General features: G+C 36.0%; 1 protein-coding gene across 1 annotated transcript in view; it reads left to right on the forward strand.

Annotated features, from left to right (window-relative positions):
• Positions 1 to 19748, forward strand: part of LOC113830699 (ephrin type-A receptor 6) — an 818688-nt gene that overhangs the window by 62244 nt on the left and 736696 nt on the right. The window contains exon 2 of the mRNA XM_035444430.1: positions 824 to 888. Within this exon, the coding sequence (XP_035300321.1) occupies positions 824 to 888 (65 nt within the window). The remainder of the gene's footprint in view (positions 1 to 823; positions 889 to 19748) is intronic.

The following is a 19748-nucleotide window of genomic DNA, read 5'->3' on the forward strand; positions in this document are numbered from 1 at the left end:
ATCTGTCAACAATGTATAGGGCATGAGCTTTACCACTTCCAGCTAGTGTTTGTGGTCATCTGTGTTAATGATGATTACAATGCTGAGAGACATGAGATAACAAATTTATAGTAGTTTCCATCTCCACCTTCCTATTTGCTATGTCTATTAAATAGCTATTAGGTCTTTACTCTTCTTCTTTAGAGAACTCTCACCGCAGTTCCTTACCTCATCTTTCAGTGGAGACTTGTCTTGGGAGGGATTGTTTTGGGGGCTTGTTTTCATTTTCCAGATTATGGGTTATCTTTGGTTACAGGAAAAATTCATTGTATTAAATTGTCTTGTATTTGTGTTTTCAATCAACAATTGGTATGTTAACTTTACTTAGGTATCCTATGCTTTGAAGGCTATGATTTATTAAAAATTATATTCATTTCTTGCTAATTTTTATGTAAGGTTTTAATAGAAACAACAATGCACAGAGGCTGGTGTTATATTTCTCTAATATACTATGCCTGAAAGTTAGAGAATCAACAGTGTGTGGTATATTTCATTAAATTGAAAAATCTATGGTATTAAAAATGACCCTGTTACTTAATTATCATTGTCACTTAGGATTATTAAACATATGTGCAATATTTTTGCATTAATTGTTGACCATTTTATGTTTCTTATCTTAAAGAATTATAAAAGGCTAATGTAAGTAATTTCAAAGAAACAGTACTGTTAAAGCTACTGTGATGAAGGCACAATAAGAACGTTTGATAATAATGATGTAACTAATGTTGATATATTTTTTGCATTGGTTGAGAAACTCATTTGTGTTTTCTCTATTTAATTCCAGTTGTGTTGCTTGATACAACTACTGTGATGGGAGAGCTAGGATGGAAAACATATCCATTAAATGGGGTAAGTTTAAATATCATTAAAGTTTTCAAGTTACCATTCATCTTGTATTTGTAGGTTTATCTATGAAAGTTAAAGCAACCAAAGATTTGTGTGATTTTTACATATAACCTAAGTCATACAGAAAAGATTAAAAGCTAATTGAATGAGTAATAAATAGGAACAGTGTATAAATACTCTTGTATTTTAATTAATAATCTGAGGCATAGTTATTAGATATGTATACACATTAAGAATTTTCCTTAAAATAAATTTATATGTTATTATATAATTCTATGATGTTTATAGTTCTGTATACGGGTTAAATATGGTAATTTAAAAGGGGTCTGTGAGTACACAAAATCTATCATATTTAGACTGAATAAATACTAGCACTCTACCTGTTAATAAAAAATGCTAGTTACCACAGAAGTGCTTTGGACCTTGGTGAGGTAATACATCGTGCCTACCTTTCTGCAATCTTGAAAGTTTCTTCTAAAGGCTTAGTCACATGTAAAATCCATAAAATTATATCATATCCTAGGTATCAATATTTTAGCTGTGATTATTATTGAATTTTTATATATTTCAGTTTGTTTTATATAATATCTACATTCCAGTGTGTTTCTACTTCATTTTCTTATTATGCTAAGCTAAAATGGTGATGTATAAGGCTTTTACTCTGATTCTGTTAGTATTGAAACATAAAATTATGTAATGTATACAGCTAAATGTTTCAAGAGTTTAATTGCTTTTCTTTTTCTCCTACAAATATTTTCATTCATCAGTTCTCTTCTGATATTGTTTTACATTTGTTCCATAATTATAACTTCAAATATGAATCTAATGGGAAAAATTTACCTTGAAATGTACTTGTTTTTAGAATTTTTTATCAAATATTATTCATTAAACAAGTGCTCTTAAAACTAACAGAACTGTGCAGAGTAAAGTCTTCTTTTTTGATTGACTATTTGCTTGTCGTGTGTTTTACAATCAATCCTTAATTTCATAGGTAAAGTTTTCATTTTATTCTGATAGAATTGTCACCACAAGTTTCTGAGAAAATATATTTTATATACTATAATTTATTCTTTCTTATTTTAATTCATAAAGTTCATTAATAAATTTATTGAGTTTATTGAGTTATATTTCTTAGTAACACTCTAGAATTCACTGTAAAACTGATAATTATATAACAAAATTTCATAACAATATTTCCATGAAATATTCATTTATACTTGAAATTGCTAATGCTATTTCAAATACTCTAGTTTTCCAAATTATCTAAAATATCGTTTATAAGAAAGGCACTGGTGGAATTCAGTTCAAGTCTTAAAACCTGAGAATCCAAGGAGATAATTTCTCACTCTCAGTCTAACCTCTGAATACAAAGACTGAGAAAGTATTCATCCATGTAAGCTGTTAAGTCAAAAGGTCCCATGAACCACAGTGACTGAGGATAAAGGAAGACAGACAACCATCCAAGCTCATTCTAGATAGTGAATTCATCTTTCTAGTTTATGTGCTTTCATAAAGGAGGGCCTTTTTGCTCATTAAGATATTAATCACTTTCAAAACATCTTCATATATACAGGCAGAAATGTTTCCCAGTGTTCTTTATCCCAGTCAAATTGACTCCAAATTAACCAAATTAGTTAGAATAAGAACTGTGTTTTCATATCTAAATAGCAGCTGCAGGTGAGCCTAGTAGCTAATTCTGTTTATAAGATATTTGTAGTTATAAATTCTGATTAATCTGGGTAAATGGATATGTTGTCTACAAGCCAATGCCATGGTTTTCTAGTATCATTGTTTACTGCAGGAAGACAAATGAATGTTTTAGAAACAAAATGGAACATTTATTAATAGCTTTGTTAATATAGTGACATTTGCATTTTACAATAACTTATCAGAAGCCCAAGACCTTATTATCATATTCTGCATCATTTTATCATGTACTGCTATCTTCTAAAACTACATATATTTGTTGAACTTATTAAATAAGAACTTTATTGATATTTTTACTTTAAAAGTGAATGTGAAATTTGACTATTTTCCAAGCTGATGTTTAAATAAGTTTTATTCCGAAAAACTACACAACATATATGATGGTCTTGTAAATTTCCACCATCTTAATTTCAGTTGTATTATTTAACACTACAAATATATGCATTCAGTTTAGTGAATGGATAGATTAATTATACAAACACATATCACATTGATTTTCATGCTCCAGTGACATTTTATTGCATCTTAGTGGTGTGTGTGTGTGTGTGTGTGTGTGTGTGTGTGTGATCGCTGGTGTCTGACATGTGAACAACAGAAAGAAAGCTATTGTTTTCTCATTCTACTATGTAAGTTTCAAGGGTCCCACAGTTCTTAGACTTAGCAACAAGTACCTTTACTAGAGGAGTCATCTCAATGGCCATCAGATGACATTTTATAACCATGGGAGTTTAATCTCCACACAAAAAAATAGAAGAAAGTGCTAATAGTATTCAATAACATAAATTATTGTGGGGATAATATATTTAAGGAATGTAAGATACTCAAAAGCATATTGCTATAACTAACATTGTAATAACTCTAAATATTTTGAATAAGCAAAATTGGAACACTTGCTAGCATGCTTGTTTTCTTTATCTAAAATCACCTTTCACCATAAGCCACCTTTTTTTATTTAGCACTGAAACAAATATGCTATAACATATTCAGCAAATAACAATGAAATAAAATGAGCATTTGCTTAAATCAAAGTGAAATATAAAGTCATGTATATATTCCTGCACTCAACATGAAGTACTTGAAAAATAGCATGCTGATTATTATGATTATTAGATTTTCAAGTTATGCTTGTCAAAAAGGTATGTGAGTACTCATTCTTGTTACCTCAAATCTCATAGTGCCTATGGTCTCTAAGTTATAACTAGTTAATTCAGCATATTTGCTACATAACACATCATATTTATATTATATATGTAATCTTAAAACCAAAATAGACATGAGATACTAATCTGATAATAATCCCCTAAAATTTGGTGGATTGCAGTCTAGAGGACAGTTATTCAAATCTTTGTATCTAGAAAACAATTTCCTTTTAGGAAAGAAAAAGGAAAGTTGAGATGTTTATACAGAAAGAATCATTGTAATTGTTTTCCTCTTTGTTTTTTATTTTCAAAATTTTATATTATCTCTTGTACTTCTCATTCTTTTATATACTCTTTTCTTTTCCCTTTCCACATCCCTAGACTGTCTTCTTCTTGTTCTTGTTGTTCTCCTTTAATTCTTTGTGAATTTCACACCGTGCATTCTGATCCCACCTATCTGCCATCCCCACACATCCACCCCTGCCCTTGAAACCTCCCTCCCAAATCAAAACCACATTTAAAAGAAAAACCAAAAACCAATCAAAACAGGAAAAGGGGAAGAATCTTGTCTTGAAACCTGTAATGTAGCCTGTTGAGACCCACAATTTACCCTTTAATTTATTCATCTTTACTTGCAAGTGTTTGTTGCCTGGAACATTGGTCTGGCTGGAGAGACCTGTGGTTTCTGCTACACCCTCATTAATGGGCTCTCACTGGGGCTCCTTTTGGATATCCTGTTGTTGCTTGTGTCATGGAGATCTTGAAGCTTTGTGTCTGTAGACTTGTCTCCTTTACATGTTCCAACAGTCCATAGATTCAGTAGATGTTTGAGTGGTTCAGTTCATAGCCCTGTTTCTTGGCCTGTTTGGTAGTTGGGTCGGCCAGACCACCAGCTGTCCCTCAATTGTCACCACCCAGGCAAGCTCTTCTTTATTTGCATGAAAATTCATTCTATAAGGGAAAGGCTTCTGCCATGCTGCTGCTGAGCATGTTTTTGAGAACCATGTTAAACATACATGCTTCTCATACATATTTTGTAAAACCAGTAGGACACAATTTGAAGTCATCTTTATTCCTTTGCATACTGCTCAAGAGCTCTAGTTGAGCTATCATTGCCTACATACCTCTGTGTGTTCCCTTGGGGAAAGAGGGATGGATGCAGGATAGTAGTGTAAGTTATATAGTCTCTGACCATTCCAAAGGGTAGTGTATAGACCATTAATGCAGAGAAGTCATGGAGAGACACAATATATTTGGACATATTACATCCATGGTCAGGAGAAGAGAAAGACAAAAGCTAGTGTTCATGCTTGCTTTCTCCCTTTTATTTAATCCAGAGCCCTGGCCACATTTAGAGTAATACTTTCCATTTCTGGTAAACCAATCTAATAGATCACTCATTGCCAATCCCAGATGCTTATCTCATAAGTGATTTGAGATCAATTCACTTTGATGATCAGTATTATCATTAACAAATAACAACTCTACCTCCTCTCAACTTAACATTCAACCATATAACTATTCAGCACTAACTTTCCAATCATTGTCCCAGAGTCTCATATCCATCTCATAGTGCAAAATTTATTAAGTCCAGTTTTTAAAACCCCATAAGGTTTTGTTTTTATTTTAACATTTTCTACAATGTTTAAAAGTCTAAATCTTATGAAACTCAAGGCAGTCTCTTTATGGGGAGCTCTTATAAAAAAATTAAATAGTTCTAACATAGAATGGCACTGAACAAAACATCCCATTCTAAAAGGGAGGAATGCAACGTAGCATGTAAATATCTAAGCAAATCAATAATGAAACTCAGCAAAGGAAATAGGAAGTTGCAGGTCAATATCCAGTATCTAGAAGAAATCATTGGGGCACCAAATGGCTTCAGAAGTATAGCTTCCTAGCATTTCTGCTTGAAGCATTCATAGCCTCTCTCTTAAGCCATATCCACTCAGTGCCTTCAGCATTCTTCAGTGAACATCTCCTGGGTCTATTATATTCAATGTGGTGGCATTCCTACTACAACTTAGGATTCATCGTCATAGCTTTATACCAACAACTTTCAAGGCCTTCTTCCAGAGCCTTTGATTCTGCTGAACATGGCTTGAGTCAGTGACACTTTGGCATGGAGTCATGGCAGACTCCATGACAAATATAGTCTTGCATTTTATAAGCTTGCAAAACTAGCATATTGTCAGTGATACTACCTAGTCCTGCTGCCAGGTCAAGGTGTAGCCTGGCAGCCATTCAATACAGTTGCATCAGTCTCTGCCTGCGTTTCAGACTGACCCTAGGGAAATACATCCTTAGGCACTTATTTCAAAGCAAGAAATCCCTTGATTTTACTTAGGGTTTCTACTACAGTGATGAGAACTATGACTAAATTGAGAAAGCAAAGGCCTATTTTACTTATAAGTCTCAGGCCACACTCCATCACTGATGGACTTCAGGGCAGGAACTCAAGGCAGAAACAGAGACCATGGATGAACTCTTCTTACTGGCGTGCTCAACCTGATTTTTTATACAACTCAGGATTAATTATCTGTCCACAGGTGGTACTACTCACAGTAGGCTGGGTACTCCCATAACAACCATTCATCCAAGAAAATGCCTTACAGACGTGCCAACAGGTCAATCTGTTAGAGGCATTGGCATTTTCTCAAGTGAGATCCCATCTTCCCAAATGCCTTAATGTGACAAAAACAAAAAGAAAAAAGAATGAAACCAGCCAGGACATTCTTCAAAGACATTTTTTATTGAAACCATCTCCTTCAAATGAAGTTGCATTTTAAAAGATTGGATCTCATAGAAGGGTCTCTAAACCCTCGTGAATCTTTTCCTGTTAGTCCATTACAGAGCAACATCTTCCACTTTAACAATTCTCTCTCTCTCTCTCTCTCTCTCTCTCTCTCTCTCTCTCTCTCTCTCTGTGTGTGTGTGTGTGTGTGTGTGTGTGTGTGTGTGTGTGTGTGTGTTTGTTTGTTTGTTTTTTACAAGACAGGGTTTCTCTGTGTAGCTTTGGAGCCTATCCTGGCACTCGCTCTGTAGACCAGGCTGGCCTTGAACTCACAGAGATCCACCTGCCTCTGCCTCCCAAGTGCTGGGATTAAAGGTGTGCGCCACCAATGGCCGACTAACAATTCTCTTTAACAACCACAACTACTTTTAAACTTGCCGTTCCGTAACTTTTTACCTGGGCTGTAAAGTTTTGCTTTACAAACTGAACATTCACTGCACACCTGGACAAGAGACATTCATAGAAACTGTAACTCAACTTGAATGTTCTTCTCCTTAAAATGCCCTTCACCAAACTTCTTAGTCCATTTCTTTCAACATCAAATTGACTCAATCTTTCAGGGCATAGGTGGAGAGAAACCAGATTCTTCACCACAGCAGAACATGAGCAGCTCCTGATAGTTCAAAAAGTGCCACTGAAATAGCTCATTAGGATCCAGCTACAGCATTCCAGGCTTTTTATAACCTAAAGTTATAGACTTGCTTACATTCTTTGAATAAATCAGCTCTGAAATTCACCAGCCACGTGGTCAGGTTTATCAAAAAAGCAGTACAACTTCTAGATACTAATTTTCTATATTAGTTATGTTGCATATTGTTGGAACAAGGTATAGTCCATAAGCAACTTCAGGAAGGATGGGTTTATTTTGGTTCTCAGTTGAAGGGTACAGTACAGCATGACAGATAAGTCTTGCAGCTGTTAAAGGGTGGCTCCTCAATAATAAGTAAAAATTATGAAAGATGAAAAGAAAAGGCCATAAGAAAACAGACAGATTGGTAAAGTCAGTGCTCCTAGAAGTAACACTGTAGCTGCAAAACTGCCAGGCTCTGCATGGCTCCAAGGACAGACCTTACTGGTGTAAAGATGGAATTAGAAAATAACAGGCACATTGACACTTGGGCACCGAATAACTTGGAGTGGATGGGTGGCGCTTGCTCTAATGAAGCAGCTGCAACATGCAGAAACTGAGAATGTTCGTATTACATAATTGAACAGAGAGATAGATTATTACATGCAATTGAACAAGTAGGTGGGGTTCATAGAATCTAGCTGAACAAGTAGGCAGGTTTAGCTAATCTAAGTTAGGTCAGTCTATGTAGGGAAGAAGTCTTCAGGATACAATCATCTGGGGGAAGGGAGCTATAGTGGACATTTTTTCATTGATTTATTTTTACATTCCAATCCTAGTTCCCCCTCCCTCCTCTCCTTCCTCTCCCTCCACTGCCCCTCCTCCCATCAGCTCCATGAAGCGGGTAAGGCCTCCCCCAGAAAGTCTACTAAGTCTGTCCCATCATCTCGTTGAGGCAGGACCAAGGCACCTCTCCACCCTCACACTCCTGTGTCTAGGCTGGGCAAGGTATCTCTCCATATAGAATGGGCTCCACTAAGTCAGTTTGTGCATTAGTGTTAGACCTGGGACCCACCAGTAGCCTCATATAGGTGTGACTGGTCCCAGTCACACCATTGTCACCTACATTAAGGGAGTCTAGTTCAGTCTTATGCAGGTTCCCTATTTGTCAGAACTGAGTCAGTGATCTCTCACTAGCTGGGGTCAGCTGATTCGGTGGGTTTCCCCATCTTGGTCTTGACTCCTTTGTTCATATTATCACTTCTTCTTTACTTTACTTTGCTTGTACTCCAGGAGGTTGGCCCATGGTTAGTTGTAGATTTCTTCATATGCTTCCATCTGTTTCTGGAAGAGGATTCAAGTATAGTAGACATTTTAACACAATACAGACATTCACTAAGACTAAAGAAAGACTCTCATTCCTGTGTGCCTCACCCAAGGAAGGCTTTGCCACTTCCATATGTGATGTTTTTGTCCTTGACATGGTCATGCACATGACCATGACAGACATTCATTCTGGACTTCACTACCCACACTAAACCTCTAGATCAAATACTATGTATTCTTGAAGTAAAGTCCATAATTTGATTATTAATAATATGCATATATATGGCAAAATCATATTGAAATATATGCCAATTTTAGGAAACTGACTTCCCCTCACCTTAGACTGCTGGATTGTAAATGTATTCTATAAGGCTAAAAATAGTTTGCAGTAATAATAGAGATCATGACAGTAATGACAAACGGAGCACTGACACTATTTTGAAACAGCAGGAAAGGGAGAAAAAGCTCAAACACTAAAATCTTCTTTAGGAGAACACAGGACCATGAATTAAGGCAAGCTTCTGACTTCCTTTCATCTACTCATGCAGTGAGTGTGTGCTGGAAATACAGGAAAACAGATGAATGAATTTACGTAGTTTATCAGAGGCTATTAAAGTTTAAATATTTAATAGACATACAACCATGGTTCCTGTCACTTCTCTCCCACTATCTCCTAATACCCATTCCGAATATCATCCATACGAAGGAAATTGATTGCTGTCTTATATTTTCATTAACTTAAAGACCATATATAAAACTCTAGGTGAAATTCGTTTTGAGCTAATGACGGGAAATAATGGAAAAGCAAGTTATGGTGATTTCTAAAATCAGATGTGAAATGTTTATTATCGGCAAATAAGTGAAGGCTTTCATATTCTTTAGCACCTAAAAGCCAGTACATATGAATTTATTTTTTTTTCCAGTGGCTCTGCTTTTTTTTTTAACCTGTGGAATTAGTAGTATCTTCTTTTAAATATTTATTTTTTTAAAAAAACAGTATTAGGATATTTTAAAAAGTCCTTAATTAAATAATATACTATATTTTTCATTATTACCTCTACATTTGATTTATGGACTCCTGATTTTATTTTAAAATTAATTCTTGAATTGTAAAGGCTCAACTAAGACTCTGGGTTGTTTGACTTTTTTCATCATGTTGTTTGATTGTTACAGCAGATTAAAAGCAATTTTAATCAGAATAATTTTAATATATTTAAGTGATTTCATTTATAAATATGTCTGTATCTAAGTCCCAAATGAAGCCACATGAATACTTTATGAAATGATAGTAAAGATTTAAGATCCCTTTAACATGTATTGGTTACTGTCTGGTAATTGACTCATTCTGCTACCATACAGGCCAATAGCACACCTTGCAGATTCTACTTCCTCAAGGTCTTTCACTAAGTATCCCTCAGAGGCTTCATCTATCACTCCATCATTGGTTTAACTCCTTCTTATTTATCTTGTGATGCACCATCATGTATTCAATGGTTTCAAGTCTCTCTCTAGTTTCTGCCTTCAGTCACTCATGTAGTACTTCAATGTGTGTCTTCTCAATCCATGTCGCTATACTATTAAGTTTGTCTCCTTTTATTAACCTGAAGCCATTACCTGCCACTCTCCATTAATCTTCTGACACACCCTGAGCTTTAGTCATTGCCAGTTTCTACCTTTTCTAGAAACGTGTGCTTTGTTTCTTGTGCCTTGCTTACTTTTGTCTCTGGTCATCAGATCTCACTTCCTCTGGTCTGTAATTAAGCACTGTGAAGGTCCTACACTTTTTTTTTGGGGGGGGGGGACTGATACCACTAAAAATTAAATTAGGAAACACTACTTCAGGAATATAAGACTCAATGCCTATCATAGCCTTAATCCTTTGACACACTGTGTAAATGTATGGTGAGTTGTTAGTGTAAAGAACTGATTGTGTGTATGTGTGTAGAGTTAGATAAGACTGAGTATAGTATGACAGAAGTGCAATAAATGCTGTTTGAATAGATAAATAGATGCACATCTGGCAATATTTTAGATAGTATTCTATTTCGACATTGTCTTTTTATAGATGAAAAATGAGTACTAAGTGTACAGAAATCATGTGTGTGAGAAAAAGAATTGTTGTGAACATTTAAGTGTGTTCTTTTTCAAATAAAAATTAGTACAGGTAGAAAGGTTTAAATATTGACTTCCATTTTTTTTGTTTTACTAATCTGATTCATTTTAACTAGTGTGATTCATTTTATCATTTTTCTTGAAAAATTCATGTTCAAAGATGGAAATAAAGTTATTTATCTATCAAATAAAAGTACGAAAAAACAACCCTTAAAGTTTTCTAAGCACCACCCATCAAGACATAATAATTCAGAGAATTGATGACCAGTGTAGAGTGGTTGATGAGCTGAATCCCATCTGGGAAATATTAACCCTAGTTCATTATTAATCCTGCACTGTGTTATTGAGAGGATAATAAAAAGTAGAACATATGGATATTTAATGGTTTATAAACTAACTATTTTTAGAGAATTTTGATTAAAGTACTAAGTTTTTAAAAGCATAGAGCAGCATTAAATGTTGAACAGGGTTTTTTATAACATGCATCCTATGTAATTAGTATTTTGAGATTGTATACCACAGTAAACAATGTAGATTATTAAAATGATTTGTCTTCTTTTCATTCAGCTAAGCAAAACCTGTTAGCTAATAAATATTTAGTCACCACTATAACTAGAAAGTATATATGAAAAACTAAAATTAAAGAAGCTTTTCAAGTAGATATATAAACAAGGTCAGCATTTGTACATAGATAAACATACACATGCATTTCCTTTGAAGGTTTATCCAAACTAAGCACAATGTTTTGGAAAAATGATACCAATTTTTATTCTACAAGTCAAATTAATTTAAGAATTAAATTAAATTGTGTGCTTGTCTTAATTGTAATGCCTTAAGACACACATTAGAAAAGATTTCTTTATGGTTACCACTAAATACAACTCTATTTTCCATAGTGTCAATATATAGTAAGAGACATGCGTAACCATAAAATTACAATTATTTTTATTTCTTCTATTGATACGTTTTACTAATTGAGTGATGATCAACAACAATTTGCTTAGAAAAGCACTGAATTATTTTTATTGTCCCAGAATAATTGTTAAGTATACTAGGAGTCCTGCCTTTAGTTATTAACTACCTTCAAGATTAGAATGCCTATTTCCCCCAAATCATTACAGCCTTTTAGGAAAAATATTATTATGAAAATATGTTTCAGTTTTATTATAATCAATATCTATTATGATATTAGAAATATATTTAACATTAATTCCCTGATATGATCTCTTAAAATACCCTCATGTTTATAGTAAGATTATTCATACATAAATTTTAATTATTTGCAGATACCAATTGCCTATTTTTGGTCAACCTTAAGAAATACACATGTACCATTTAACAATGATATTGAAGCTATGCAGTGATCTTGGTTTGTGTATTCTAGAAGAACAAATTTCCATTTAAATTTCTTGGCTTGATTTCTCTGTTTAAAAGTGACAGAGAAAAAGCTATGAAAAGATTCATTTTGGCCTAGTGTCATAGATTTTTTTCATACCTACCTTCTCACTGCTTCTGAGTCTATGGGAAGACAGAAACTTCATTGCAGAAGGCCATGGGTAGGACAGTTGCTCATCTTGTGACAGTGGGGAATAAGAAGGAAACAGAGGCGAAGACAAGCAGGGGCTAGGGAAGAGAGGACCTTTAAAGACATGCTTCACTAAATCACTTCCCTCAATGAGCCTCAACAGCTAATAATCCCCTGGGGTGCAAATGTATAAGTGGATAATCTATTGACGAAGTTAGTGTGCAATTGCATCTTAAGTTTTTCAGCTCATGAGCCCTTGGGACATTTTATATTTAATCCACAGGATTTTTACTCAGTGGCTTAGTTTTTCAAACAGAAGTCATGACACTTTATAAAACCAGAACATAATCTCCCCTTTGCTTCATATATTATATATATATATATATATATATATATATATATATATATAATTTATTTAATCTCTTTAATTTCATTTTACATTTCAACCACAGTTCTCCCTCCAACCCCTCCTCCAGTCGCCTCTCCTCTCCCTCCCCCAGCCTCCCCCCTCCTCACAGGTAGGGCTCCCATGAGAAGTCACCAAAATCTGATACAATAGGTTGGAACAAGGGAGGTCAAGATCATGATGAAGAAATCTACAGGGACAGCTGAACCAAGCTCATAGAAAGTCATGAAAATTAAAGTGACAGCACTAGAGATTCCAGGGGACCAAGCTAGGTCCGCCACATGCAGGAGACAGTTGTGAAGCTTGGACTATCAGAGGGGCCCCTGACAGTAGGACCACAATACAAACCTGGCACAGGAACGAGCTTGATGGAGGCCATTCTCTATAGTGGAATGCCATGTTCAGCCTTAATCCTCTTTGCTTCTTAATAAAGATTTTCACTTCAGAAGCAGAAAGGATGCGAACTCATCATAATTGTATCTTTTCTCAATTTTTTTTGTGGACTGACCCTTCTTCTCAGGCACTTACACTGTGTTCAGTAATAAATACAACTTAATCTCAGTGTCCTCAAAATACATTTTTCTTCAGTTCTGTCTTTTTGTTTCAAGCTAAATACGTTATTTTACAATGATCTGATGTTATCAGAAAGTTAACAGGAATTCCAATGATGCCGCAAATGTAGATAAAACAAATTGGAGTTGGGGGTGGGGTGGATAACCAAAGTTAAAATGTAATACAGTGAGCTTTTCTGTCAGATAGTAGAATACCTACTCTTGCTTGTTTCTTAGTTCCACTTGCATGAAATATATCTGGGACAATTCAATCTAGATGATATCCCTGCATGGAGAAGGCGCAAGGGCATGAAGTCCCACACCTAACCTAGTAGCTGTGGGCCATTTATAGTTGCCAGGAAAGGAAAAGTTAATTTTCTCTCTGAGTATACCCCCAGGTTAGTTGGCCACATTCCAGTGGGTGGTCATATATCCAAGACTATATGGGCTCACAAATTTTGGGCTGTGTGGGTGTAATAAAAAAGGACACAGAATTTTATGGGTAAAGAAGAGGGTATATAAGAGAGGAAATATGAGGAGGGGAGCAAATATGATTAAAAAAAACATGCTGTATGAAAATGCAAGCCCTACTATGTCTATATTAGTATCCCCTTGTAAAAGTCACCAATTTGATAGCTACCTGTGGGCCTAGCACTCTGTCTAATTCTGCTGAAGACTAGTGGCTTCCTTCTTACATAACTTTACTCAAATGGCTCTCAGAGTTTATACTTAGCTCTGAGTATGCAGATATATTATGGGTTATTTAATAGTCATATTTACAATAAATCCTGATGGGTCATTTTCCCTTTGTCCCTGAATAGTTGAGCATGAGTGTATGTAGTATGCCTCATGGTGAGGGACTTGGAACTGCCCAATAGTCCAAAAGTTTTCTCAAGAACGAGCATATTCCCCCTGAAAGTATAATTTTTACATGCTAAGAAATTAATGTTTACAAACTTAAAAGTGAAAATGTTGATTTTGCATTACTTGGATTTTAATGTATCGATCCTGCAAAAGTTAATTTGCATTGTGGTAAATATTGCTAAAGACAGGAAATGTCTAGTGAAAGTAATAATGCACATTTGAAATTGAGCCATTAAATGGAACAACACCTGAGAGTAAAATGCCCTTTTTACAAATTGTATTAGTTAGCATTATGTTACTACATTAAGATGCCCAAGGCCATTAACTAATGAAGAGAGATTGGTTTAGTTCACAGTTCTGAAAGTTTTAGTCAAAGATTTCACAGCTTATTTCTCTCTTTATTTTTTCTTACTTCCCATCTTTCTCTCTTCCTTCCTTTATTTCATTTATTCTTCTTTGCTACTAATAGGAGCATCATAGGTCAATATTAGAGAGAAAATCATGCGGCAAACTATTTAGGTCATGTACTAAGATTTAAGAAAGTAATGGTACAAAGCCTCCATCTCTTAAGAAAATAATGGTACAAACCACCACACATTTGCTTCCAGAGAACTAAGGATCCCACCCCTAAGTTATTAATTATAAAATCTAATAACATATCCTAGGGGTACTTCCATAGATTCCAAGCTCTTGGCACATGTAACTGTGGGATCTTCCTGTCCAAGTCATAGGACAGATATGAAATTTATTTTCAGATATTTCTTACTTAAACTTTTATTAAAAATAACAATTGATTCTATACGAATAATTATTTTATGTTTTAAATTGTGATTTAAGCACTGGAAGATGTGCTAAGGATAAACTGCAAATTTCTAGTGAAGAAGGAGAATTATGCCTAATGTTACTGAAATCTATTTTAGCCTACGAACAGTGACGGATTGCTTCACAGATCATCCCTTCCTTCCTTATGTGGTAGTCAACTTGCTGTTCCAATATTGAAATTCCTGCAGTATCAGGCTTTCAGATCTTTCAGTCACTATTTTGAACTTGGAAGCACTGAACCATGACAGGATACATGATATAGGGATGTGTCACCTCAGGACCTCTAGGAAGCAAAGAGATATGATGAGCTAGAATCCCTGTATCTCCTTCAAGGGTCTGCCCCTGGGAATCTATTTTACATTCCCTTCCTAAAAGTTCCTTAACTTCTTTTCAATGCTGCAAGATAAACACTAAGGTACTTAAAATTAAACTCCAACACCATCCTTTATTCTTCAACCTAACTATCATTGTTCCCATTTTCAGGGTCACTGTTATCATGCAAAATCTTGAATAACTCCTTTATTCCCCTTGACATCTATTCATGAATGAATTTCATAAGTAGAAGGTCTGATCAATGAATCTTTGTGTATAAACATGAGAAATATAATTGATATATATTTTCAATTATCTATGATGAATGAAGTAAAAACCTAGCCAGGAACTAATATAATCTACATTATAATATATTTTATATTCCTAGGGTTAATATGCCAATTTACAGATAACTTGATGAGTAGTTGTTTAAAACAACAGGTATTGTCTCAAGGTTATAGAGGCACATTCTTTGAAATTACAGTAAGATCAAGGCCAAGCCTCCACTCAAGACTCAGAAAAATATTCACAGTTATCACTTTTAGTGTCCTGGTGCTCTGAGGAATTCTCTTCCTACAACAGGCACGTCTCCTCCTTTTTCCTGTATCTTCACATGGCCATCTTCTCTCTAGCTGTATCTTTATTTTCACAAGGCTTAGTGATAAGACTTAGCTCATTCTCTAACTTGATATAACCTTAATTCAGCTACACTTACCGTCTGTGTTTCAAAATGAGGTCTCATTGGCAGATATTAAGTAGACATGAAGCTCTCTGGAACACAGAATCCTTTTATTTGTCAACATATCAATCTTTCCAGCAATATCAGTTTGTATTTTACATTCATGTTTTAAGAACACAACATAGTAAAGAGAGATATAAGTTGTTCATAGGGTTGATGGTGTTTATTCAGTATCTGTTTCTTCAAGGTTAATGTCTGATATGATAAGTAAACCTCCACCAAGGAGTATTTGGCAAGCTCTGGAGAGTTAAACATACAAACATTATATGAAAATATGACATATTTGTGTGCTTATGAATTTGTAAGATAGTGTTTCCCTGTCTTCAATCCTTTGGTTTTTCATAATAAATAGTGGACCTGCTGTTATGAATGATTCTGCCTTCATAAAATCTGGAGTAGCACTATAAAATATAACACAAAGAAAAACAGGAAAAGAAGGGATTTAGGATATTTGTGCATTTATTTCTAAGCCTAGGAAACAGTCTTTCCTTCCAGTGTAGATAGGTGCTCTGTTGGCTCTCACATAGTTCCTAAAAAGTTTATGAAACTGTGAATATGTATAATAATTTCCCATTAAATCATAGTGATCTTGCAGGTGTTTTCTGTGGTATTATTTTTCTTATGCTCTTCCAGATATCATGGGAAAATAAAATAGGTTATTCACCAAGCTGACTTCTTCTGAGATTGAAGTGGATCCTTTACTAATTACTAAGGCACAATAAGTGTAAACAAAATATTCAGTTTTGCTAGCTATTTAATAACCCATTCATCTTTTCTTTGTAATTGGGATAATTATTTCTCTCATGTGCTTCAACATAAGCAAGAAATGGCAAGATACAATTTCTCTTAGCTGTGGCTAATAGTTTGAAGTCATTAGACTAATGAAAAGGAAGCTTCTAATTTAATGGGATTACTATGCAAATTAGAGTGGTCTGTGCTGCAAATGTTACCAAGGGTAGAAACTGCATATGTAATTCAGAAGAAAATGCAAAAACTACTATGTCATTACTTTGAAATAAATATATGTTATTCTTTTCTGGCCATTACACACACACACACACACACACACACACACACACACACACACACACGCACACACACACACACACACACATTGTTTGAAAGAATTACGATTTTTTTCTATTTTATTATTTATTTCCTTTATCTGTGGTAACAATTCTTTACAGTAAAAGTACCATTTTTTTTTCTTTTTTTATTAGAAAGAAAATTATTTTACATGTCAATCCCAGGTCCCTCTCCCGCCCCTCCTCCCCTGCCCCCCAACTAACTCTCTACCTATCCCATACACTTTCTGCTCCCCAGGGAGGGTGAGGCCTTCCATACAGGTCTTCAGAGTGTTTCATATCCTTTGGGATAGGGCCTAGGCCAACCCCCTTGTGTCGAGGCTCAGAGAGTATCCTTTCATATGGGATGAGCTCCCAAAGTCCATTCCTATGCTAGGGATAAGTAGTGATCCTCTACAAGAGGCCCCAGAGATTTCCAAGGTCTCCTCATTGACACACACATTCAGGGGGTCTGGATCAGTCCCATGCTGGTTTCCTATATCAGTCTGGGGACCAAGAGCTCTCCCGTGTTCAAATCAGCTGTTTCTCTGGGTTTCACCAGCCTGGAAGTACCAATATTTTTTTTTTTCTGTTTTACTATTCTTGGCTTGAAATTACTGCAAACTCACTTAGACTTCACCTTGTTGAGTATCATTTAGAACTGGGAGTTGTTGAAAATTAAAGTATGCTTTTTATTCTTAAGTTAAAGGAAAGAATAAATGACCAGAGGGCAAGGCAGAAGTTTTAGGACACAGTCAATAGGCACATGTGCAGTGGGAAAGAACCAGACTAGCCTTCTAGGGAGCAGGAGCATGGCTATGACAGCAGGCATGGAAGGCAATGTGTAATTTTGGACACTCCTTATACCCTGCAGAATGTCAGTGAATAAGAAGTTTCACATGGAGTGATTTTACCAGAAGAACAGGTTCTGGCATGTGCCAGTACAATTAAGTATCCTATTCATCTCTGTCAGTCACAGCCCTTCAAAGCCTGATTTCAAAGAATTGCTTTTTATGAGAGGGAGGACAAGAGGAAATATTTGAAAGAACAGGTGATTAATGACATCATTACAGAGTCCTGTAACTGTTATGCAAAACTCAAGACATTTGTGCAGAAAGGGAAGCAACTTGAATATCCACGGATTGCCTCATTTTGAATCATTGATCTTAAATACATGAACATAACTGGTTGATGATAAATGTGACAACCAGGCTACATAGGAAGTGGGAATCAGTGTTGTTTTTTCTACATATTTGGCTAGAATTGAAAATGAGGTAAGTTCGTGTCCATTTCCTAAGGTGCAAATTTTATGATTTTTTGACCCAGCAAGCAAGGACATGTTTAGCTTCACAGAGAATGTGACCTTTAGTGATATGAAACAGTTTTTAATTGTTATTGAATATTTCATATCATGTTTTGATACAATCCACTCCCTAGTCTAAATTCGGGAATTCCTTCCAATTTTCTCTTCCAACTTCATGTACATTGTGTCTTTTTTATCTTTTGTTTTTTTAAGAAGTGGAAAGAGACTCAGTTCCTTAAGAGATTCTATGTTACCAAAAGGGAACTAGATTGTGGAAAAAAAGATTTTAAGTAGTTCAAACAGAAGGTTATACAAGGATTGGAGCTTTTGTGTTACATTGTATAGGAGTTTGGTGGTCATTTGCACAGCATAGGCTTTCAAATGAGTACCTGCTTTATCCATGGCATGCAGTTCTTTTTCTCCCTCTCTTTTTTTATTTAAACTAGAAACAATCAAGGGAGCTGCCAGATTGAGAGCAGGAGAAGAGGAGTGGAGGAGAGGAAATGGAGGAGCAGAAATATTGAGTTGGGGGATGAATAGAGGAGAGCGAGCAGGATGAGAGATACCATATTAGAGGGAGCCATTATAGGTCCTAGGAGAGATCTGGCACTAGGGAGATTTCCAGAGACCTACAAGGATGACACGAACTGACAATCCAGGCAATGGTGGAGGCAGTGGTGGAGAGGATAACCTAAACGCCCTTCCCCTAAAATGAGATTGATGACTACTTTTTATGCCATCCTAGAGCCCTCATACAGTGGCTGATGGAAGCAGAGACAGACATCCGCAGATATACTCTGAACTGAACTCTGGAACTTAGTTGAAGAGAGAGAGGAATGAAGATCGAAGGGGTCTGTACCAGGTTGGAGAAACCCACAGAAACAGCTGGCCTGAACAAGGGGGAGCACATCGACCCCAGATGCTGTCTGGGAGGCCAGTACAGGACTGATCCAGACCCCTGAACATGGATGCCAATAAGGAGGCCTCTTCACTCCAGGAGGCTGCTGGTAGTAGATTAGGATTTTTCCCTGGTGTAAGAAGGGACTTTGAGAACCCATCCCACGTGAAGGGATGCACTCTTGCCCTGGACACATGGGGAAGGGCCCAAGACCAGCCCAGGATGATGTGGTGGACTTTGCAGAGCCCCTGTTGAGGGCCCTACCCTGCCCAGGGAGTGGAGGGTGGATGGGGTGTGGGGTAGGTCGGGGGTGGGGGAGGAGGGATGCAGGTGAGGGGAGGGAGAGGGAGAAGGGATTGACATGTGAAACAAGCTTGCTCCTAATTTGAACTAATAAAAAAAATTAGAAACAATCATGTTTTACATGTCAATCTTATTTACCTCTCCCTACCCTCCTCCCCTACCCCATTCCAACCCCCCATCCCATCCCCTTTGTGTTCCTCATGGAGGGTAAGGCCTTCCAGGAGGAATTTTTAAAGTCTGTCACATCATTTGGAGCAGGGACTAGGCCCTCCTCCATGTGTCAAGGCTAAGAGAATATACCTCTATGCAGAATGGCTCCCAAAGTCCATTCAAATACTAGGGATGAATACTGATTGACTACCAGAGGTCCCATAGACTGTCCAAGACTCCTAACTGACACCCACATTCAGGGATCTCCGTTAGTCCTATG

Source organism: Cricetulus griseus, chromosome 4 (genome assembly GCF_003668045.3).
Source record: "Cricetulus griseus strain 17A/GY chromosome 4, alternate assembly CriGri-PICRH-1.0, whole genome shotgun sequence".
Taxonomy (NCBI): Eukaryota; Metazoa; Chordata; class Mammalia; order Rodentia; family Cricetidae; genus Cricetulus; species Cricetulus griseus.